The sequence below is a fragment of the Saccopteryx leptura genome, chromosome 8 (assembly GCF_036850995.1).
Source record: "Saccopteryx leptura isolate mSacLep1 chromosome 8, mSacLep1_pri_phased_curated, whole genome shotgun sequence".
Taxonomy (NCBI): domain Eukaryota; kingdom Metazoa; phylum Chordata; class Mammalia; order Chiroptera; family Emballonuridae; genus Saccopteryx; species Saccopteryx leptura.
In genome coordinates, this window is record NC_089510.1 from 8,845,341 (window position 1) to 8,868,216 (window position 22,876).

Sequence of the window (22,876 nt, forward strand, 5' to 3'; positions counted from 1 at the left end):
CTTCCCGAAGGGTGGGCCCCCCTCCCCAACCCCCAACCCGGAAAAGCGGCGCCCGCGCGGCCGCGGAGTGGAGAGCGCGCTCCTGGGCGCGGGCCGGCCGCAGCCCGAGCGGGAGGCGCCACGCCAGGCGGTCCCCTGCACGGCCAGCTGGGGCCGGGCGGAGCCGGCGCCCCGTCGCAGGGTGGCTCTGCCAGTCCCCGCGCGCCGGGGCGGCCGCACACGTGTCCAGGCGTCACGTCCGCGCGCGCCCCCGGGGCTGACGTCAGCGGCCGCTCCAAAGGCCGTGTGCCGGGGTGTGCGCCGCGCTCGGGTCGGGGCCGCGACGCCGCGGGGCGCAGGGGCTGGGCGCGAGGGGTCCGGCGCGCGGGCGGCCGTGGCGATCGTCAGCGCGGCCCGGCCCCGAGTCTGCCCGGCGCCCGCCGTCTCCGTTGCCCTGTCCCGTGCTGGCGCGGTGGCGTTGACCGGGAGCCCGCCGCCCGGGGGGGCGCTCACCGCCTTGACCCCGGCGACCCGGCGGTAGGCAGGCGCCCACCGTTCCATGGTCGGTTCGGAGCGCGATGAGCCGCCCGTCCTCCACCGGCCCCAGCGCTAACAAACCCTGCAGCAAGCAGCAGCCGCCGCAGCCCCAGCACGCTCCGTCCCCGGCTGCGCCCCCGGCCGCCGCCACCATCTCGGCTGCGGGCCCCGGCTCGTCCGCGGTCCCCGCCGCCGCGGCGGTGATCTCGGGCCCCGGCGGCGGCGGCGGCGGCGGGGCTGGCCCGGTGTCCCCGCAGCACCACGAGCTGACCTCGCTCTTCGAGTGCCCGGTCTGCTTTGACTATGTCCTGCCTCCCATCCTGCAGTGCCAGGCCGGGCACCTGGTGTGTAACCAATGCCGCCAGAAGTTGAGCTGCTGCCCGACGTGCAGGGGCGCCCTGACGCCCAGTATCAGGAACCTTGCTATGGAGAAGGTGGCCTCGGCAGTCCTGTTTCCCTGCAAGGTAAGCCCGGCGCCACCTGCGCACCTCTGCGTGGCGATCTCCCGGAACTCCTGTGCCCTCCAGCCCACTCGCCGGCGCTGAGAGGCAGGTGACATCTCTGTGATTATTACTCTTTGTTTTCATATTTACACTTTGTCCACCCTCTCCCATACCCCACCTGTCCACTTCGGGAGTAGCTGTGGGCTGACAGTTGACCCAGCACTGACCCCAGACTAGTTGGCACGCGATCGTTGTTAGAACACATCACAGCTCTTCCTTGCAGCGCCCGTGTGCTCCGCAGCTGTGTGCTCGGGTGTGCGGGCCGGGCCGGGCCGCACGAGCAGAACTTGGACCGGGAAGCTGTCTGTGGGGGGTTGAGGAGGGAGGACATGGGCGAGCTACACTCACCCTTCACCAGCTCTCACTCCGCTTGGCAGGATGGGTACGGATTCCTCCTGCACCCCGCCTGCCATGGCGTGCCCCTGACACGTGGGAGCCCTTGGGAGCGTAGCTAACAAGGGGTGGAGGGGCCCTACAGCCTCTTTCCCTTCTGCACTGGAGAGCGTGTGTGTGTGTGTGTGTGTACACACTTTTCTTATTATTTTTCTTGCTAAGTGAGGTGAATACAAAAGTTGATCAGGAATTTAACAGGAAGGGCAGGAGCTATTACAGTTCTTTAAAGTCCATCAGTGTTTTTAAAGTTAGTTTAAAAAGTTATCAATGCTCTTGCAAAAGAAATGCAGATCACTAAGAGAAGAAAAGTCAAGTGCAAGACCAAGGTCCCTCACCACCTTCTCCCACTGTTAAGGTCGGGTGGTCAGTGTGTATCTAACCACGTGTATATATATACATTTGTTGCTGAATTTAGAATCATAGTGTGTCAAGCTGTTTTATATACACGCACACATAGGCATAACTTTTTTTTGCCCCCCAAAATGGCTTCTGCAACTTGCTCCTTTAAATTCGTATTATCACAACATATTTTTTAATGGCTAAAACATAGTTCTCCTTCGCTGCATATTAAGTGGCTGCATAGTTTTGCATTGTGTGGCCATATTGTGACTGCAGTTTGCCTACATGTCTCACTTAGAAGTCTTAAGGAGCGGTGTCAGAGCTGTACCTGTCTCTGTTACTTCATCGTAACCCAGAGCTGTGCCGTGAAGTCCACTTTCTAAACTTAGAAATGGAAGTAGTGTCATTAATACTTTTGAGTTTTGCTGCTGTTGTTTCTGTAGAAGTAGGTGCCCTGCCTCTTGAGCCGCGCCAGCTGTCTTGCGTTTATCCTGGGTGCTGCTTGTTTTTATAGGACAAGCGCTTATTTTTAAATTAAAAATAATCCGCCGAGAATTGAAGCCTGGGACTCAAGTCAGTAAAATGAGTGATTTAATTTGGTCGGCGCCCTACCACCGATCAAGTTTAAAATAGCGTATTCAAATAAGGGTTTGAATTCGTGTTTGGACTGTGGGTTTTCTGTCAGCCCTCAAAAATTACTCTGCCTGCAGCCTCTCCATCAGCATGCTCCCTAATTCACCCAGCCCAAAGGCTGTTTCTCATGAGGTATAGACAATGTCTTTCTGTCCTTTTCTTAGGATCATGAAGAAGGTGGTAGGTAGCCTAGTGAGCAGAGAAGGCTTGGTGATAGTGGACATGAGAGTGGCTCTTTGATGGTGGAGGAGATCTATTGTGGGGGGGGGGGGGTACCACGGGATTTCTGAGGAGCCGCCTTCTCAGCCCTCACTCTCTCCCAACCTTTAATGGCCAATGGGAGAAATGGCGTTAGGTGAATTACAGCTCACAGATGGGCCTTTGATACCAGTCAGTATTCCCTCATTTATTTTCAAAAAGCAATCTTATAAGATCATGGTTTTGCTCCCAAGAGAAAGTGAAAGAAACTGCTGTAACATCTATAGGAGGTGCGAAGTTTCACTTCCGGGACCTAGGATTCTGGTTCCTGTTGAAGTATATGTTCTTTCTAATGTCTAACATGCTAGTGAAATCTTTCTGGAAGAGTAGTTCTCTGTGGAATCAGGGGTACCCGGCCTTTCTCTGTACATCATTGATTTTGCAAGCTGTAAAAAACAGGGTCAACCATTCCCCTCCAGAGCAGGGGCCAAGCTTAGACAGCGATCTTGCTGGCACTCACACGTGTGCGCGCGTGGGTGAGATGTGTAATGTGTATCATGCCTCAACTTCGGTGGACCAGCAATCCGAGCTGTTGACAGGGCAGCTCAGCCAGTTCGTGTGGAGAAACTGAACTTGGATGTGTGTAGAGGCCCAACAAGCAGCCCAGACGTGCTGCTGGTTGCAGAGGGTGAGAGCAGGGAGTAGTGAGGCCTATGCCAGACGTCAGCAAAACAGGTCTGTGTCCCCAGCCCTCTGGCCTGCACTTGCTGCTAGAAATCAAAGGGACGGCCTGGTCACTGTCCCTCCCTTAGAACCTCTCTCATGGGCTGGCTGATATGAGAAAACCAATGTTGAGTGAAGTCCAGAGCCCAGGTCTCACGAGCTGCCTGGAGCTGCCATGGTTTGTCTGGGAGCACATCGTGGGGCCCTGATTCCCTCGTGTTTTTTAGTGGATTGGACTGCCCAACTTCCAAGGCCCCGTAGCGTCTAGCATTCCATGAAATGAAGAGAGGTTTTGTGGAATGCTTCTCGTGTGCCAGCTGCTTTGTATGGGTCAGCTTTTATTAGTTTGCCCTTTTTTCAGATGCGAAAAACTCGTGCTTATCGAGAGGTTAAGTGTTCAGTGACTTGTCAAGATCACACAGCCAGTGAGTGGGCCAGCCTGTGAACCGGCGCCGCCCGGCACCCCTCCTTTGTACTGCTCGCTAGGGAGGGATTCTGAACCTGGGTTTGTTTCCAAGGCTCCAGATCATAACTCAAGGATGACACCAGTCACAAAACCATCTGGTTGGATGAGCTCACCCAATGGGCCTCTGCTTGGGAACATCCTGGAAAGACAGCATACACGCTCACAATAAAATTCATTGGCGGGGATTTTACAGGGCATGGGGTAGGAATATCGGGGTGGGGTGAGGAATAACCTACAAACCTAATATTTTGGGGGATTCCATTACATTTCTGCACTGTCCATGCTTCAGTTGGCACACAAAAAAAGAATGTGTTGGCCCTGGCCGGTTGGCTCAGCGGTAGAGCATCGGCCTGGCGTGCGGGGGACCTGGGTTCGATTCCCGGCCAGGGCACATAGGAGAAGCGCCCATTTGCTTCTCCACCCCCCCCCTTCCTCTCTGTCTCTCTCTTCCCCTCCCGCAGCCAAGGCTCCATTGGAGCAAAGATGGCCCGGGCGCTGGGGATGGCTCCTTGGCCTCTGCCCCAGGCGCTAGAGTGGCTCTGGTCGCGGCAGAGCAATGCCCCGGAGGGGCAGAGCATCGCCCCCTGGTGGGCAGAGCGTCCGTCCCTGGTGGGCATGCCGGGTGGATCCCAGTCGGGCGCATGCGGGAGTCTGTCTGACTCTCCCCGTTTCCAGCTTCAGAAAAAAAAAAAGAATGTGTTGCAAAGTAGCTTCCTTACATAGGTGTGGGCCCTCATGCTGCCGGCGCCTTTGACAGAGGGCACCCACCCCATGCATTATTAGCTCAGGTCTACTCTTGAAAAAAGGATCTCTATCAGAGTATGGCTCTCTGCCACGTGAGGCACTTTTAGTTCATTCTATGGCTTGTTCCGCGCCTGAGAAGCTTGGACATCCTGTTCCCCATATCTCAGACCCGCCCCTCCGGGCACACGGCTGTAGGAGAAGTGAAGGTTGACACGTCTGTGCCCCTGCTCAACATTTTATTTTAATACCAGCGGAGGCTTTCTCTCCACAACTGTGGGCAGTGCTAAAACCACTCCAGCCCATTGAACACGATGATATTTTTTCTTTCCACTTTGTTTCTTTATTTCCTCTAAAAGTTTCTAGTAGTGTATCTTTAAATAATTATTGAACTGGAAAGCCTCAGTCAGCAAGTCTTTCCTGTGTATGGGCTGTGACGTGTTGTTTTTGTCCCTTTAAAAAAAAAAGGCAAGTTAGAAAACCCCAGTTGAAAGTCAAAAGCTCCCAGTGTGGACACATCAAGTCCAGTGGCTACCTTGTCAATAACAAGAGACAGTCAGCAGAGCCGTGGCCTGGGGGGGGGGGGCTGGGGACAGGAGGGATGGTCAGGAGCTGGCACACATGCCACCTCCAGTGGGCAGCTTTCACTAGCGCTCGGTGGTTGGTGGGGGTGCGTCGTGTGTGCAGCCATGCCAGACCTTTGGAATTTTTTAAAGAAAAGCCCAAAGAGTCTGGAGTTTGTTTAGTATTAAAAAATCCCAATTTTTTTTTTTTTAAACATGCCCAAATTCACATGTAAAGCCAGCCCTGTCTGCAGACCACATGCCAGCTGGCCGTGTGCAAGCCCTCGTCTGGCTTTCTCCTGGAAAGCGTTCACTGAGCCTTATCTGCGTGGACTTTGGAGCTCGGACAGGTCCGAGCAGTGTGTGGTGGCATAGCTTATTTCCATGGCAGCTTCATTTTGCCCAGACATTATTCCATCCCGGCCACCGGGAGCCCTGAACGCTGAGCCAGCGGCGCTGGGTCTGGCTCTGTGCCGGCCCGTTTCTTGTTTCTTTCTCGGCACCCTGTGTTCATCCTTAAGAGCAGGGGATGGGCTGAGTGATGACGCCGAGGACCTCTTTCAGAGCCTGGTTCGTGGGACCAGGGAGGACAGCGCCTGCTGGGAGGTAGAACTGGGTTCTCATCCTGGCTTCGTGTGACCTCGGTCTGGTCATGTGCTCCCCGAGCCTGTTTGCTCACCCACGAACGAGAATGGAGATGATACCGAGCTGGTGGCTGGGTGCTCTGAGGTCACATTAAAAGGGGAGCAGAGGGCTTCTGCTTCACCGCATCGGAGAGAAGACGGCTGGCACCGGGGTGTTGCTCGGTGAGGGTGACTGATGATCTAGAAGTCAGAAGGGCTAAGGCAGTTTGCCAAAACCATGTCAGAGATCTCTTAACCTCAGAAATCCCCCGAAGACAAAATAACTTCCATGGAAACTGTCGCTGGCCCTCTCTGCGGGCCACAGCCGACCAGGCCGGCTCACACTGGGGTCCTCGTACAGTGACAGTGGGGCTTCAGGCTTTAAAGCACCAGACGGAAGTGACAGCCTGTTAGTGTAACGTGAAGAACGAGCCTCACTAGAACGCTGTATAGGAGCACTGAAGTTGAGTGCCAATTCCCAGTGTCCTCGGCCAGAGATCGTCCGCAGGTCACCGTGGCCTGGAACCGGAGCAGGCTGTGGTTACGCCCAGTTGGTCACCGGTCCAGCCAGAGTGAGCGCGAAGCAGGAGGCACCGCGGGTCCGGCCCGTGGAGCCCCCCTCCGGCAGCCCGGGCCACCAGGCGAGTGGCACAGGGCGTGACGGGACGCGGGGTGTCAGGATGCGATCGCACTCGGGACAGGAAGGCCTGAGACGGAAAACGAGGAGGCTCCACACTTCTCCTGCTCCGGGGTGTCCTTGCAGTGAACCTCGGAGTGCGTTTCCTCAGACTTCCGAGAGGTACCGAACCTCCGCCAGCGGAACTTCGTGGGCGGCACCCCAGGCCCCCGCATCCTCCGCTGCTTCTTCCGAGCTGGGAAACCGCTGTTCTATGTCCACCTGGGTGGAGATTTTACGGAATGATTTTTAGACCCTGTAGTGTCTAGGAGATAAGTTTTCAGCCACAGACACCACAGAGGGGAATGGAAGACTCACCTGGCGTGACCTGTGTGGGCGTGGGCCCTGCGTGAAAACCTGGAACCAACACAGCGGGCGGCGTTTTTGGGTCACTGCTCCCCGCAGGCTGCTAGTTGTGAGGTCAGGCCTTACCTACTTGCGCCTCCTGGTCCAAATTCCGCTGTGACCGGTGGGTGACCTCTCCTCAAGCTTCAGTGGCTTGTCGGTAAAATGGGGTGATGATGGGGTTGTTGTGAGAATCCAACTTGGGAATAATTGGTGCACAGTGCCTAGCGCAGCTCCAGCGCAGAGCAACGCAGTGACAGACGGGCGCGATTCGCAGTGACGTGCGGCGACAGCCAGTGTCTGGGGTCGGGTCCAGGCGTGCACTTTAAAAACAGAAAAAAAGGAGCCGTTTTTATTTTCTCCCCCAGGGTCTCCCGCTGGGCTTCTCTTCCCCACACCCAACATGTCGGGTTCTCACAGAGCTGGGGACGTTGGCCTTGGTTTTTCATTGATGAGACTTTTTTTCTTTTCTTTAATGCTTTTCAAAGGGAAAGCCTGGTTAGATTAAGCAGCATTTTTTAACGTGTGTATTTTTTTTTACACATTATAAAAATAGGTTGTTAAGAGTGACCATTATTTTAAAATGTAGAACATAGAAAGTAATATAAAAGTATAATCCCCCTAGAAATAACCACTGTGCTAGCGTGTGTAGGTCCTTGACAGCTTACCTTGACATCAATGGAATTTTTTGTTTCAAAAAAAAAAATACCAAAAAAGCACCCTGGCCAGTTGGCTTAGCAGTAGAGTGTCAGCCTGGCATGTGGATGTCCTGGGTTTGATTCCTGGTCAGGGCACACAGGAGAAGCGCCCATCTGCTTCTCCACCCTTTCACCCCCCCTACTCTCCTCCCCCGCCCTGCCCCAGCAGCCATGGCTTAATTGGCTCCAGTGAGTTGTCCCTGGACCCTGAGGATGGCTCCTTGGAGCCTCTACCTCAGATGCTAAAAATAGCTCGGTTGCCAAGCAACCACCCCAGATGGGCAGAGCATCACTCCATAGGGGGAAGGGGACTTGCCCAGTGGATCCCATGTTGGGCCAAGCACATGTGGGAGTCTGTCTCTCTGCCTCCCCTGCTCTCAATTTTAAAAATAAAGCAGGTAAGATGGAGAATCCACACTACTTCCTGACCCATTTTTACAGCCAGCACATCATGGCTGCTTCTCCACATCAACAGTCTTTAAGGTCATGTTTGATGGCTGCATGGTATCACCATTTTATAGTAGTGCCAAAGTTACTTAGTGAAGCTTTTGTCTGTGGTCATATAAGTCATTGTTTTCTTATCGTGATTTAAAAAAAAATGCATTGCTATAACTGAATCCTTGTATATAAGAAAATAATTATTTCCTAATGATACCATATTTCCCCATGTATAAGATGCTCCCATGTATAAGACACACCTTAATTTTGGGGCCTGAAATTTGAAAAGAAAATGTTTTACACAAAGTTATTGAACTCAAGTTCATTATAAAATTCATATAACTCCTCATCCATGTGAAAAAGCGGAAAATGCAATTAAAAAATCTATAACCACTGTATAAGATGCACCTGGTTTTTAGACCCCACATTTTTCAAAAAAAAGGTACATCTTATACATGAGGAGATATGGTAAATTCCTAGAAGTTGAATGGTAGGGCCAAAGGACATATGCAGCAACTAAAAGCTTTTGACAGCAGCCTGGCCAGGCGGTGGCGCAGTGGATAGAGCGTCGGACTGGGACGTGGAGGACCGAGGATCGAAACCCCGAGGTCACCGGCTTGAGTGCAGGCTCGCCTGGTTTGAGCAAGGCTCACCAGCTTCAGCCCAAGGTTGCTGGCTTGAGCAAGGGGTCACTCGCTCTGCTGTAGCCCCCTGGGCAAGGCAAATATGAGAAAGCAACCAATGAACAACTAAGGAGCCACAACGAAGAATTGATGCTTCTCATCTCTCTCCGTTCCTGTTCGTCTGTCCCTCTCTTTGTCTCCGTCACAAAAAGAGAGAGAGAGAGAGAGACAGCTTTTGACAGCAGAGCCAAATTATTACTTTCTCACTTGGAATCGTTTGCAATGGCGTGCCTGTTTCTCCCCAGCACTGCCAACACTGGGTGTTATCCTTTTGTTTTTCTTCATGCTGCTGCCCGCTTTCTCTCTTTGATACACCTTCAGGGCCAGAGGTAAGTCCTGATTGCCCACTACCTTTTCGTCCTACCCACCCTGGCGGCCCCCGCAGTCCCAAACCCTCCCCTCCTAACAGCCCATGAGCCTTGCCAGCCGTTGCTTCTCCTCCCACCTGGTCCTGTGACACGGAGCCTGGCGGAGCAGCGGCCTTTCTGCAGTGGTGGCAGCCGAGAAGCCCGGCCCCTCCCGCTGCCGTGGCGGAGTCCGGGCTGCACTATGAAAGATGAGCGCCAGCCTGCCCACAAAGAAGGGGAGGTGGAAGTCTGAAGAGGTTCTGTGGGGAGGCTGGTGCCGTTGCCAATAGAGAACATTGCTTTACCTCGTCTAAACTAGGTGTACTATCTCCTGTTACCCTTCTAACTACTTTTTTTGTGTGTGTGTGTGTATTTTTCTGAAGTTGGAAACAGGGAGGCAGTCAGACAGACTCCCGCATGCGCCCAGCTGGGATCCACCCGGCATGCCCACCAGGGGGCGATGCTCTGCCCATCTGGGGCGTTGCTCTGTTGCAACCAGGGCCATTCTAGAGCCTGAGGCATAGGCCACAGAGCCATCCTCAGCGCCCGGGCAAACTTTTGCTCCAATGGAGCCTCGGGAGGGGAGAAGAGGGGAGGGGAAGAGAGAGACAGAGAGGAAGGAGAGGGGGAGGGGTGGAGAAGCAGATGGGCGCTTGTCCTGTGTGCCCTGGCCGGGAATCAAACCCGGGACTCCTGCACACCAGGCCGACGCTCTACCACTGAGCCAACTGGCCAGGGCCCCCTCCTAACTACTTTTAAAGGAAGCAGGGCACAGTTAGTGTCCCCCTCTAAGAGGTTTTCCCAAAGTCACACACAGCTTGTGAGTGTGGGGAGCAGGACCTCCAGCCTGGGCCTGTCACTCACACGTCCCACAGCCGGTGCCAGCCTCCAGCCTTTGGGGGTTGCCCATCACCCTGCCCAGGAACAGCAGTCGCTCTCTACCCCAGACTCCCACGGTGGCTCTCGGAGGGGTGGCCATGGTACCAGAAGGGCCTTCTTTATTAGGGTTGCCAGGTAAAATACAGGATTCCCAGGTCAGTTTGAATTTCAGATAAACATATAATTTTCCGGTGTAAGTATAACCCAAACATCGCCTGGGACATCCTGTGCGTCCTGTCTTTTCACTCGCTGAGTCTGGCGACCCTACCCCTGAGGTCTTCCTGGTGAGTGCGCTTGCTCTAGGCAAGAAATAAAGGTTGTTGGGGCTGTAGCCCTGATTGACAGGCTCTCCAGGGCGTTCAGGTGATAATGCAGGTGACAAAGCTTGGCACAGAAGAGTGAGGGTGTGTTGGAAAGAGTGGGTGATATGGCAGCAAGCCTTGGACCAGCGCTTACTTTAAGGTGCTTTTGTTTGCTGGGCCCTAGATCCTGAGGGGACCTTACAAAACTGGTTCTCCAAGACAAGACGGTGTGTGAGTGCCTGCTAACTCCGGCTCTGGTCAGATGAGAACCACACTTGGTCAAAAGTCAACTTTTGTTTAAAGTTTTGAAGATTAAAAATAAACCCCTGCCAGCCCAGGGAGTCTTTGTAAGGTTAAATGCACTCCCCCATTCCCAGAAAAGCAGGATGTTCTCAGATTACTGGGTAGTGTTTCCACCAAGATACCTCTAGTGAGAAAGCCTTCTGCAGCAGTGGGGTTTGTCAACTTTCTCAGGCAAAAGGAGGACTCGTTGAGCCTAAGATTTTAATTAGAATTTAAATAGGTAGTTTGTAAAGTTAAATGTCAGTGTTTTCTCAGTCTCTTCATTGTTGGACGGTTCTGGCTTCGAGTGACACTGTCTTCTCCAGTCATTACCTGGGAAACATCCCTGTGCTGTTGGTTGGTGAGTCTCCCTTCGCACTATCTCGTAGTGCAGGGGAGGAATTGACCATTTGATTTAAGTGAAAACTTGCTAAGACTCTGTAGGGCCGGTATTCACGGGCACCATCAAAGCCGCCTGGCCAACGCAAGTTCAGGTTTGATTCCGATCGATCGTAAAGAAACAATTGAGCCAAAAGCTGGTGGTCCATTTTCCTTTCATCTTAGCTCGCACCCGGCAAGTGAGTAAATACACACAGCGGGAAACACTTCCCTTTCCATTCAGGGCTCCCAAAGCCACTGACTCATCCGAGTTTTCCTAGACTCAAAGGCTCCCACCTCTTTGCCTCCATGTTGGCTGCCTCCTCTCCTGCACGTGGCCTTTCTCTCTCCCCTGGAACAATGCGGTCTCTCTAAAATGGCCTCCTAGCTCCTCCTTTTTAAAACTTTTCCACCCCCGGGACAACCCCTTCCTCCAGCACACATTAGCATAACCAAGCCCATCCCAAGCAAGAAGGGCATTAATATTATCACCTGGGCAATGGGCAGCACCATCTTTAACAAAAAGAGTGAACAAAACTAGAAAATACAGATTTTACAACTCATTTGCCCGACAGACTCTTATAGGAAGGATGCTAGCAAGATGCAGGTTGAGTATTATAATTAATTCACAAGAAGAAATTTCACTTTCTCCTGTTGCCCATGTCTGAACTCCTCCATTGTTAATACTAGTCAAGAGATGAGTCATGGAGAGTGTTGTAGATGCACTCAGAGGTGACATGGGAGGCTCAACTCAAGGTCACAGGGGACACGGGGTAGGTGAGTTCCAATTATAGCGACTCCACCACTGGTTGTAAACACTCTGAGCAAGAGGAACAGGCAGCCCTCAAAAGGACTACAGCACCTTTGTTTCCGGTGTATGTAAAATGTACGAAAAGCTATAAACACTCCCACCTGGAGTCGTTTATGTAAATAAAATATGTGAACTGCCTTTTGTCAAAAATTACAGAAACAAACCTTTAGTGACAAGTCTAGAATAAATCTTGACATGATCTCAATCAAGGTCTACTGAAATTTTTTTTTAATTTTTCACAGTAAGGTTTTTAATTAAAGCGAAATCAACATGGTGGAGAGCAATTATCTTTTGGCAATAAACCTCACATTCATTTACCAACAAATAGTGGGTGGGTGGGAAGCACGCAATAAATCAGTAAATCAATGAACAAAATTAATAGGCCTATAAGTTAACTGGAAAACAGCCTGCGATCACCCGGTGATATTCCGGGGACAGAGAAACATTTTTAGTTATAAAGAAGCTAGCTTGAAATGCTAGATGTCCTTTAAAAAGGTGATAAAATTTACAGTTTCACAGTAGGTTGAATTGTAAGTTTAACCATGAGTTGAGTCTATACTATATACTAGGTTTAGCTACAGCTCTCATTTGACCAAGTCTAAAGAATGTTGAGAATCTCGACACTACAGCCAGTATAGTCCCCTGGCTATCTGCTTATCCTGCAGAAGTTACACTACCAGGAATTGCTCCTTCCAGTGCAACGCTGATAACCGATTCCATTTCTGAGTCCACTGCCCCAGTGCTACAGGGACTGGGGGGGGGGGGGGTAAGTTTCATTCCTGGAGCTCCTTTTTCAGATGTGGTCGGGAACCGGAAACCTTGGACCTTGCACTACAGGGGTTGTTGGCTGGAAACTGTACTCCGGGGCCACAGGCTTGTCAGGTGCCCCCAAGCCTTTACAAGAATCAGAGGGGCAAGGAGAAGGCTTTGGCTTCCGTGGTGTCAAAGAAGTAAAAAAAGTATTGTTTATTATAACCATTGATGTCTTCATTGTGAAATTTTAATTGGTTCACTCAAATGAGTCCCAAAAAGCCTCTCGTAAAAGAAAACCTTAGTTGTGTGTGTAAATGTACATATTCACATACATATATATGTACATATATGTATATTGGTGTGTATATATATATATATGTGTGTGTGTGTGTGTGTGTAAATATATAAAAATAAATGTAGTTGAAAACTATTTTTCTTTAAAAAAACAACAAACAATATAATGGCCTGACCAGTGGTGTCGCAATGGATAGAGCATCAACCTGGGACACTGAGGTTCCAGGTTCAAAACCCTAAGGTCACTGGCTTGAGCGCAGGTTCACCAGCGTGAGTGCAAGGTTGCTGGCTTGAGTGTGGGATCGTCAGCATGATCCCAAGGTCGCTGGCTTGAGCAAGGGGTTACTGGTTCAGCTTGAGCCCCCTCCCCACCCGTCAAGACACCTATGAGAAGCAATCAATACAAGTGACACAACTACAAGCTGATGCTTCTCATCTCTCTTCCTTCCCGCTTTCTCTTTCTGAAAAAGAAAAGAAAGGAAAAAACTATTGTGATAAAACTTAATTCATTCAATCAAATTCTGCAAAAGGAATCTCTAGCCCAATAAAGGATAAATATGCTAATTCTATCCCTGGATTCTTTAACATTTTTATTCTGACATGATTCTAGACTTACACATCACTTGCAATAACAGCACAAAAAAATCCCCATATACCTTTTTGCCAGATTCACCAATTGTTCCCTTTTTTTTTCTTTTTACTTTTTGTTTGTTTGTTTGTTTGTTTGTTTTTGCTGAAGCTGGAAACAGTGAGAGACAGACAGACTCCCGCATGTGCCTGACCGGGATCCACTCGGCATGCCCACCAGGGGGCGATGCTCTGCCCACCAGGGGGCGATGCTCTGCCCCTCCGGGGCATCGCTCTGTTGCGACCAGAGCCACTCTAGTGCCTGGGGCAGAGGCCAAGGAGCCATCCCCAGCGCCTGGGCCATCTTTGCTCCAATGGAGCCTCGGCTGTGGGAGGGGAAGAGAGAGACAGAGAGGAAGGAGAGGGGGAGTGGTGGAGAAGCATATGGGCGCTTCTCCTGTGTGCCCTGGCTGGGAATCGAACCCGGGACTTCTGCACACCAGGCCGACGCTCTACCACTGAGCCAACTGGCCAGGGCCCAATTGTTCCCTTTTTTACCTCATTTGCTTTTTCATTTGTGCTCACTCTGTTCAAACACATATACAGTATTTTTGAACCATTTGAATGAAAAATGCAGGCGTTCCTGCCCCTTTGCTCCTAAATACCTCACTGTATTTCTCCTAAAAACATTTTCTTATGGGCTCTGGCTGGTTGGCTCAGCAGTAAGTAGAGTGTCAGCAGGGCCTGTGGATGTCCCTGGTTCGATTCCCCATGAGGGCACACAGGAGAAGCGACCATCTGTTTCTCCACCCTTCCCCTTCTTCTTCCTCCTCTCACTCTCTCTCTTCCTCTCCCACTGCCATGGCTCGAATGGGTGGAGCAAGTTGGCCCTGGGCTCTGAGGATTGCTCCATGGCCTCCGCCTCAGGCACTGAAATGGCTCAGTTTCCAAGCAACGAAGCAGTGGCCCCAGATGGGCAGAGCATCACCCTGTAGTGGGCATGCCGGGTGGATCTCAGTCAGGCGCATGAGGGAGTCTGTCTCTGCCTCCCCACCTCTCACTTCACTAAAAAACAAACAAACAAACAAAAAACTTATGTGTGTAAGTAGAGTACAACTATCAAAATCAAGAAATTTGACATGCGGTGGGTTCTGTTATCTAACCCACCACATGCAAATTTCAGCCCTTCTCAGGTCCTGTGTCTCCCGCTTCGGGGCACACATCCCGTTGCCGTGGCTGTCACGGTGCGTGTTGTGACCCTCACAGCTTCCTTAGGTGGAAGGAAGGACTGGTTGGCTTCTGCTTACTCCAAGGTCGTCTCTTGGATTGAATTCAAAAGTTTATGAGCATCAACAACAAAATATGGACTGTTTACTTCGTTTTCCTTGAGGCATTCTCACTTGCGCTGGCAGATATTCTGCTGATCAATGTCACTGTTTCCGAGGAGGGAAACAGGCGGAGCAGATGGCCTCGTGCCCAGGAGGGACAGGCGTCTGCCCCATCCTCCTGGCTCCTAGGGCCGCCCCATAGTCGACTGTTGGGTGGAGTTCAGCAAATCATTCTTGAATTTCATGGACTTGCATTTAATTAAATAGGTTAACTGTTCTAAACCAGTCACAGAATCTGTGACCTTCATTCAACTAGCACCTGGCTAAGAAGGGTTATTATTCTGTCTTCCACAAACAAATAGAAGGCGACTGTGTTTACTGAATAAATAACAGGTGTCCAGTGTTTGACTATATTTCTGATGTACAGGGTCCTGTTTTTATGTAAAGGGGCTTCTGTGCCCAAACCCTGCCTAAATTCCAACAAATACAACCTTCAGACACTGAGCCCAGGAAAAGGATTAGCTCTGTGTTCTGACTTCTGCAAAGACGTAACAATGGGCACCTTGCCTTTCTTGGCAGAACGTTTGCACAAGACTTTTGACACATTGTAATGCAAAAAGTTTCTCAAGAGAAGTCAGAAATACTGTTTCAACATTTCTTTCTCATTCTGCTGGGCCATCCTCCTCCCCACATGGGGCATTCTTCTTTAGCTTTGGGCTTCTGTGTGCGGCCTTGTCTCCCCACCCCCCACCCCCACAGAGGTTTACTTAGGCTTATTCCCATCTCAGCAGCAGACATTCCCCGTGGAGAAATCTGGTTTACAGCTGGGGCCCGTCCCAGCACCCGCAGGCAGCCCTCTGCGCACCAGCCCCAATCTTCCCGGGCACCAAAGCAGGCATCTAAGAACCAGGCGTCAGGACCGATGAAAGCCGGCGTCCTTTGAACCCTTCTCGTCGGAGGGGCAAGCTTTAGCCAGAGTGCGGAAGGTGAAACCTCTGGCCAGACGCGGCGAGGCTGGGAGGGCCTAATTACCGGTTCCTTATTTGTGAGGTGCGCTGCCCCGTCCCCAAGGGAGAGGCCCTCAGGGCTGTTTTTCTCCGCTGCAGACCAAGAAAGGAGCTAATTTGAGAACCTGCTTCTAAAAGCAGTGCCTCTCTCCACCCTGGTTTTTGTGTCTGTTGGGTTGGCGGCTGGGGAATCAAGGCAAATGTAAATTAGTTTCTTTTTCTCAAAATATTTTTTGTTTGACTCCCAAGCTGTCCTGGGTAGCCGAAGAGAACCAGAGAGGTGGTGCGGACACAGGGCTCCGCCCTGGTGTGGCCACGGGTGACCCCATCGCCTTGATGAGTCCGACTAGCACAGGCAGCGCCCGCTCCCTGGCCCACCTCCACGCTTTGCTAACGCCAGGGCCTACCTGTGTGTGGGGCTGGCATTCCTGGCTGTCCCGGGCGGGGCCTGGGGGCGGGGCCAGGGGCGGGGCCAGGCAGTGACCAGCCGGACAGGCCTCCCCGCGGGGCCCCTCCTCACAGCTGTAATCGTGGCTGCCCAGCCCGGTTCTGTCATCCGTTGATATCTGGGGCGATTTTGCCCCCACAGGAGACATTGGACCATGCCTGTGACTTTCCTGGTTGTCCTCACTGGCAGGAGGGGGAAGGGGGGTGAGTTGCTACTGGCCTCTAGTGTGCAGAGGTCGGGGCGCCCTGGACAGCCCACAGTGCGCAGAGCGGTCTTCTCCACCGTGAGCATAAACTAAGGAGCCAAGTCCTTGCTTTCTCCGTCAGCTTTGCTTCGCTCATCCTGCGCCTGAGCCCGAGGGAACTACTCCATCCACAGACATTTTGTCCCCAAGGAAGCATTACTTAGCCCTCCTCACCCATCCCCACTTTTAGAAGAGTACCATGCCCCCCTCCCACCCACCCCCATTCTTCCTCTGCATGGTTGTCTCTTCGTTTCTCCTGTATTTGAGTTCTTTAGTGTGGCAGGCCCCTCCCAACAGGAAACATCACAGGGCGGGATCTAGAAGAGCTGTTCAATCTTGAGAACCCCTCGAGCTGGTCGGGAGAGCTCTACCCCAGGGGCCAGGGCAGTTGGTCCAGGGAACTCTACCCCAGGGGCCAGGGCAGTTCGGGTTTGTTGCTCAGAGGCACCACTGAGGCAGTTTTCCATACAGTCTCTGGGGAGGGGGGCCACAGACCCTGAAGCCCTCCCCCCTACACCCATCCCCTGGACGGGAACCCCTAACACTACTGTGTTCTGGAATGTCATTCCAGGACAATGCTGAGACTGTTAGAAGGGTGAAGTGTGAATGCACTCATATGTATATGTGTGTTTGAATGCGTGCATGTTTAAAGTTTAGATCTTTTCTTTTTAAACTCACCTCTAATGCAGTCGTCATAAACGTGGCACGGTGGTTCTAAAGACACACCCTCACCCGTGATGGAAAAGCTAAGGAATAGATACGGCATTCAAGTTCAGCTTATTTAGAAAAAGAGTAAGCACCTAACACTAAAAATAGTTCAGTTAGCCCTGGCTGGTTGGCTCAGTGGTAGAGCGTCAGCTAGGCATGTGGAAGTCCCAGGTTCGATTTCCGGCCAGGGCACACAGGAGAAGCGCCCATCTGCTTCTCCACCCCTCCCCCTCTCCTTGCTCTCTATCTCTCTCTTCCCCTCCCGCAGCCGAGGCTCCATTGGAGCAAAGTTGGCCAGGGGCTGAGGATGGCTCCCTGGCCTCCTCCTCAGGCGCTAGAATGGGCCCAGTTGCAATGGAACAACACTCCAGATGGGCAGAACATCGCCCCCTGGTGGACTTGCCGGGTGGATCCCTGTCAGTTGCATGCAGAAGTCTGTCTCTCTGCCTCCCTGCTTCTCACTTCAGAAAAATACAAAAAGAAAAATATCAATAGCTAAATGAATGGAGGCTGTAGCAAGATTTTTTTCCCTTAAGGTCATTTTCCACACAAATGCTAAACAATGCCTTTCTATTTGCATAATTCGGGGAGGGACCCCGTTTCCTGTATTTGGGTTGAAGGAAGAGTGGGTGACTTGTAAGGCATACCAGGTAACTCAGAATATGGATATTCTTACAAGTGCAAGGTGATAAATATCTGTTGCACACGGAGGTGGTGGACATGACATGGGTGGTTCGGGGCTTCCAGTCGGGGAAGATGCACAGAGCGTCTTCTGTACCCCCGTTGCCCAAGTTTATCTCGTTCCTGGAAGTGCCCCTGGGCAGCTGTTTCATTGAGGGCTTGTTTCAGCCAGAGAATCGCCAGGACTGGGTCAACTGTTGCTATTTTTACTGTGTGTGTGTGTGTGTGTGTGTGTGTGTGTGTGTGTTGCACACTCGGAGCAGAAGTGCCCCGCCCTTCACGCACAGAGCGTCAGGAGAAAGGCTCTCTGCTCCCAGCTGCTCCCTAGATTTAAAACACAGTTAAGAGGAGTTTGTTTTTGTTTTTTTTTCCTTTTTTTGTACTCTCTGAAGCTGGAAACAGGGAGAGACAGTCAGACAGACTCCCTCATGCGCCCGACCGGGATCCACCCGGCACGCCCACCAGGGGCGACGCATCGCCCTGCTGCGACCAGAGCCATCCCCAGCGCCCGGGCCATCCTTGCTCCTATGGAGCCTTGGCTGCGGGAGGGGAAGAGAGAGACAGAGAGGAAGGAGGGGGCGGGGGTGGAGAAGCAAATGGGCGCTTCCCCTATGTGCCCTGGTGAGGAATCGAACCCGGGTCCCCCGCACGCCAGGCCGACGCTCCACCGCTGAGCCAACCGGCCAGGGCCAAGAGGAGTTTGTTTATTTGGGCCTTATACCTGTTAGGAACGGGAAATGTGACTCTAGATGGCTAAGTAAACCTGTTTCTCCTTCGCATTAAATTTTTTACACCCATGCTTTTAAAACTAGTCCATGGTTAAAACGATGAATAAGCAGATCCTCTGGGCAGAGTCAACAACAGGGAAATCTCCGCCACTTTCTGTTGAGGATGATCATGACCCACGTTAGGAGTGGGGGAGGGCTGGGCTGGGTTTGTTTCTTGAAGCCACTCTTCTTCCTTATTAGGGAGGAGGGAGCTGGCCGGCTCCTTGCCTCTGCTCAGCGCCTGCCTGCTTGGGGTCTTGTATGGAAAAGGTGCTCCGCCTCTGCTGGAGGCTGATGATCAACTCAGCTGTAGAAATTAGAATGTGACCTACTTAAAGTGTATAAGGGCTGATTCCCTAAGGCCGGGTCGGGAGAAGCAAAGACAGCTGTGGGATTTGGTTAGTTTTTGTTTTGTTTAGCAGCTGAACACCTCATCCCAGAAAAGTGGCCTGGCCCCAGCCCCGTGAGACGCCTTTGTGACTCAGATAGGGGGGGTCAGCCAGACCGTTCACCTGCATGCTCCCTCGCTCGAGGGGGGCTCAGGCCTGCTCCGGCTTCCCCCAAACGGTGATGCGGGTCTTCTCGTCCCTGACGAGACAACAGCGTAGTGCTCTGGGCAGGTTTCTGCTTGTGGGCTGACTCTCCCTCTGTGAGCTAGGAACGAACACAGTCATCCCCATGAAGGTCGGGAGCAAGCATCTGGTTCCTTTCTGTGTGGGCTCTTCCTCTGACAGCTGTGATTTCCCCCCCCCCCAGGCATGCCATCCTCAGTGCAGGGGAGAAAGCGGCTTGGCTGGTACCCCAGGACGGCCCGATTTTACGGGCAGACCAACCACGTCGGGAAGCTTGTGTAGGACAAGCACCGGCTGCAGGGCCAGCTTGAGTCCCCCTTCCTCCTGGGCCCGTCCAGAGGACCGGGCGCAGCTGGCCGTGTGCGGTTGGACTTGAAGAGGGGTCTGGGGACAGGTCACAGGGCTTTGAGGGAGGTATGAGGCCCTTTTCCCTCTAACCTCCCCCGGCTGGTTAAAGAGGGGTCTGGGGACAGGTCACAGGGCTTTGAGGGAGGTATGAGGCCCTTCTCCCTCTAACCTCCCCCGGCTGGAGCCGCAGGGACCTGCAGTCTCCGGGTTCGTTAGCAGCTCTTGGATGGGACTTCCTTCCACCCAGGAGGTGTGTGCAGAGCCCTCAGGGGGAGCTTGAAAAAGCCGAGGAGCTGAGGTGATGTTCCTGTCACCACGGGAGTGGTCCCCAGCCGCCTTGTGCTCCAAGCCTGTCACTCCAGCAGGCAAGAGCAGAGAGCCAAAGGGCAGCCTTCCCCACAGCCTGCCCCCCACCTGCCAGTCCCCAGTGTCAGCCAGGAAGAAGGGGAGAAGACAAAAAAAAAAGAGAGAGAGAGAGAGAGAATTATACTATTTTCAGATTTTTTTTTAGGGTGGAAACTAGTCTGGAGCTAACATATTCTTTGTCCAGTCCTACCCCTGAGCAGTTTTAAATTCTTTAAAACTTTCTTCAGTGAGGAGGCAGACCAGCTTTCCTAGGCCTGGCTCAGTGGTTTTGTTTGAGGTGCTTACAGGAAGCACGCTAAGTGCCCGTGTTGGTCACGTTGGATCGGGGAGTTTGGAGTGCACACGCTCCTGCTGCAGGCTCCACCCCAGCTTGGAGTGTGACCGTCCTCTTCCTGAGAGTGAGTGGGAACTGAGACTTTCACTCTTATACACACAGCTGCCCCCCCACCCCCCCACACCCCAGCCAAGGTAGTTGAGCTAAGACTACCGTTTAAGCCCGGGAAACCTGAGCAGGTGAGCGCCCCGAGAGGCGGGCAGCAGCGGTGCTTTCGAGAAGGCCCGTGGGCTCAGCGTGTCTCTTTCTGTCCTCACAGTACGCCACCACGGGCTGCTCCCTGACCCTGCACCACACGGAGAAGCCCGAGCACGAGGACGTCTGCGAATACCGCCCCTACTCCTGCCCGTGCCCCGGCGCCTCCTGCAAGTGGCAGGGCTCCCTGGAGGCCGTGATGTCCCACCTCATGCACGCCCACAAGAGCATCACCACCCTCCAGGGAGAGGACATCGTCTTCCTGGCCACGGACATCAACCTGCCGGGCGCCGTCGACTGGGTGATGATGCAGTCCTGCTTCGGCCACCACTTCATGCTGGTGCTGGAGAAGCAGGAGAAGTACGAGGGCCACCAGCAGTTCTTCGCCATCGTCCTGCTCATCGGCACCCGCAAGCAGGCCGAGAACTTCGCCTACAGGCTGGAGCTGAACGGCAACCGGCGGAGGCTGACCTGGGAGGCCACGCCGCGCTCCATCCACGACGGCGTGGCCGCGGCCATCATGAACAGCGACTGCCTGGTCTTTGACACGGCCATAGCACACCTTTTTGCAGACAATGGGAACCTGGGAATCAACGTGACCATTTCAACGTGTTGTCCGTGAGGCACCGCGAAACCCTTTGTGCGCTGTGCTCCACGGTCAGTAAAGGTTTTTACAGATGTTGTATTCGCTGCGTCTTGGCCAGTCAGGCCCCCCCCCCCCCGGGGCCCCGTGTTCTGTTTGAACAGCCTCCCATCTGACGTCGGCCCAGCAGGGTTCATCGCACGGGGATGAATGCTGTGGGCCTGCTGGTCCTTCGGGGGCTGTTCTGTAACTTGATTACTAAATATCACTTCCTGAACAGCCCTCGACAGGTGGCGCAGGGCTCTGGGAGACCAGTCTGTCAGGGAATCGGAGGCTTCTTCCTGTCCCACCCCCCACCCTCTGTCGGTCCCTCCAAATTGGCCGAAAGCACAGTGACAGTCAGATGATTCCCTTCATCTTGCGTTGAGGGGGTAGGGATTGTTTTTAATGCATTTTCAACAGTGTTTCTCAAACTGGAAGGCTAACCAACACGCAGAGGGTCCCCCGGACCACTCGTCTTCAACGGGCCGGTTGGGAGAGCCCGGGAATTGAACACTGTCCTCGGGTCATTGTTTTCTCAACAGTCCAGTTTCAGAATCACTGGGTTAGCTTGTGGGGAAAGGACCCAGATTTTAAAGGTGCTTTAAGATCGCCCCTCTACTGCTCCTGTTTGTCTTCCCATAGCTTCACCCCTCCCAGCCCCCCACCCCCAAGTTAAAAGTAAACCTACCGCCCCACCCACCCCCCGCCCCAGGAGCTCACTCCTAAGACTTGGTGTCTCCCGTGTTTCTGTGTTGGACTGCCCAGGAAGGCGAGTCGCACGGCCCCTGGCAGTTCCCACGGACCTGGGTGTTGCTCCCCAATGGCCCAGACGCCCTGTTTACACGAGCCCCCCTCGGAGGCCCTCCCTGGCGGGGTTGGCAGGCAGGACGAGATCAGCGGAGTTGGAAAAGCTTTACAACCAAGTGTCATATACCTGCTATTTAAAGGAATGTGTTTGGTTTTTTTCTTCTTTTTTTTTTTTTTTTTTTTTTTTGCCACATTCACTTTAGTTTTTTAATAAATATTTTCCAAAAACGAATGTTGTACTTCATGTTCCAGACTGAATACTGGGTGTTTGTTGGGCACTTCCCCCGTGTGCGGGTGCAGCGACACGCCCCTCTGCCTCGAGCTGGGGCTGCTCCCACAGGAGGGAGCGGTCATCTGTCCGCGGTCAGGGCGCGGGGCTCGCTGCTCCACACCGTGGGCTGTCGTTGGGGTTACAGGCCTCCCTTGGAGCTGTCACGTGTCTGAGTGCCAGCGTTTGTGCAAACGGAGTATCTCAAGCTTTACGGAATCAGAAGGAAGCGCTGTGCCTGGAGCTCATGTAGCAGGGTAGAGCCGGGTGACCGGCTCTCTCATCCCAACCCTAAACTCTCAGAAGAATTCAGAATGCTAGCCCTGCGTGCCCAGCGAGGGTTGAGGACTGCTCACCTTAGCGGCCCAGTGGCACTGGAGTGGTTTTTGTTCCTTAGGGTGGAGACGCAAGGTTGAGTTGTTAGCCGGGATAGACTGGGCAGTTCAGGAATGGCCAAAGTAACTTATCTTCCAGGATAGTCTTCAAATAAAAGTGAAAAGTGGAGCCCTGAACAAAAGAAGGTGCTTAAAACGTCTCCGGTAAATGATAGGAAATGACAGCTCTGGTCGCCACGTCAGTCACATTTCAAGCCAGGATCTAGAAGGACCGTGGGGGTGAAAGTAGGGTCCAGCAGCAGGTGGGTCTTGACCGTCGGGAGCAGGAGCTGACCAGGTGTAGCTGTCCAGTGCCGGCGTGGCCCCGGGCCACGTGTTCTGTGCATAAACGCCCGTCGGTCACCGCCTCATGGGCATATCTAACATTCTTGTTATATGTGAAGGGGAAACGAGGACCAGATTGGTCAACCAGGTACCAGAGGGCAAAGCGAGAGTCACAAGTGGAATCAAGTTATTCCGAAGCACAAAGGTTTGCTCTTTAGCCCCAAGAGGCCGTCACGGGCCAGCAACCTCACAGCGTCCGGGCCTTCAGGCTCCTGACTCCAGATTCAAACACGGTTCTAACTTAGCAAAGGAAAAGAACGTTTTAGGCAACAAAACTCTGAACTCTTACTTCCCAAAGTTATTTAGCT

At 52.9% G+C, this 22,876-nt stretch overlaps 1 protein-coding gene across 1 annotated transcript; it reads left to right on the forward strand.

Annotated features, from left to right (window-relative positions):
* Positions 1-270: 270 nt before the first annotated feature.
* Positions 271-21,824, forward strand: SIAH2 (siah E3 ubiquitin protein ligase 2). Its single transcript, XM_066347309.1, has 2 exons — positions 271-980; positions 20,214-21,824. The coding sequence occupies exons 1-2, from the start codon at positions 558-560 to the stop codon at positions 20,769-20,771; spliced, it is 981 nt and encodes a 326-aa protein (XP_066203406.1). The 5' UTR covers positions 271-557; the 3' UTR covers positions 20,772-21,824.
* Positions 21,825-22,876: the final 1,052 nt, after the last annotated feature.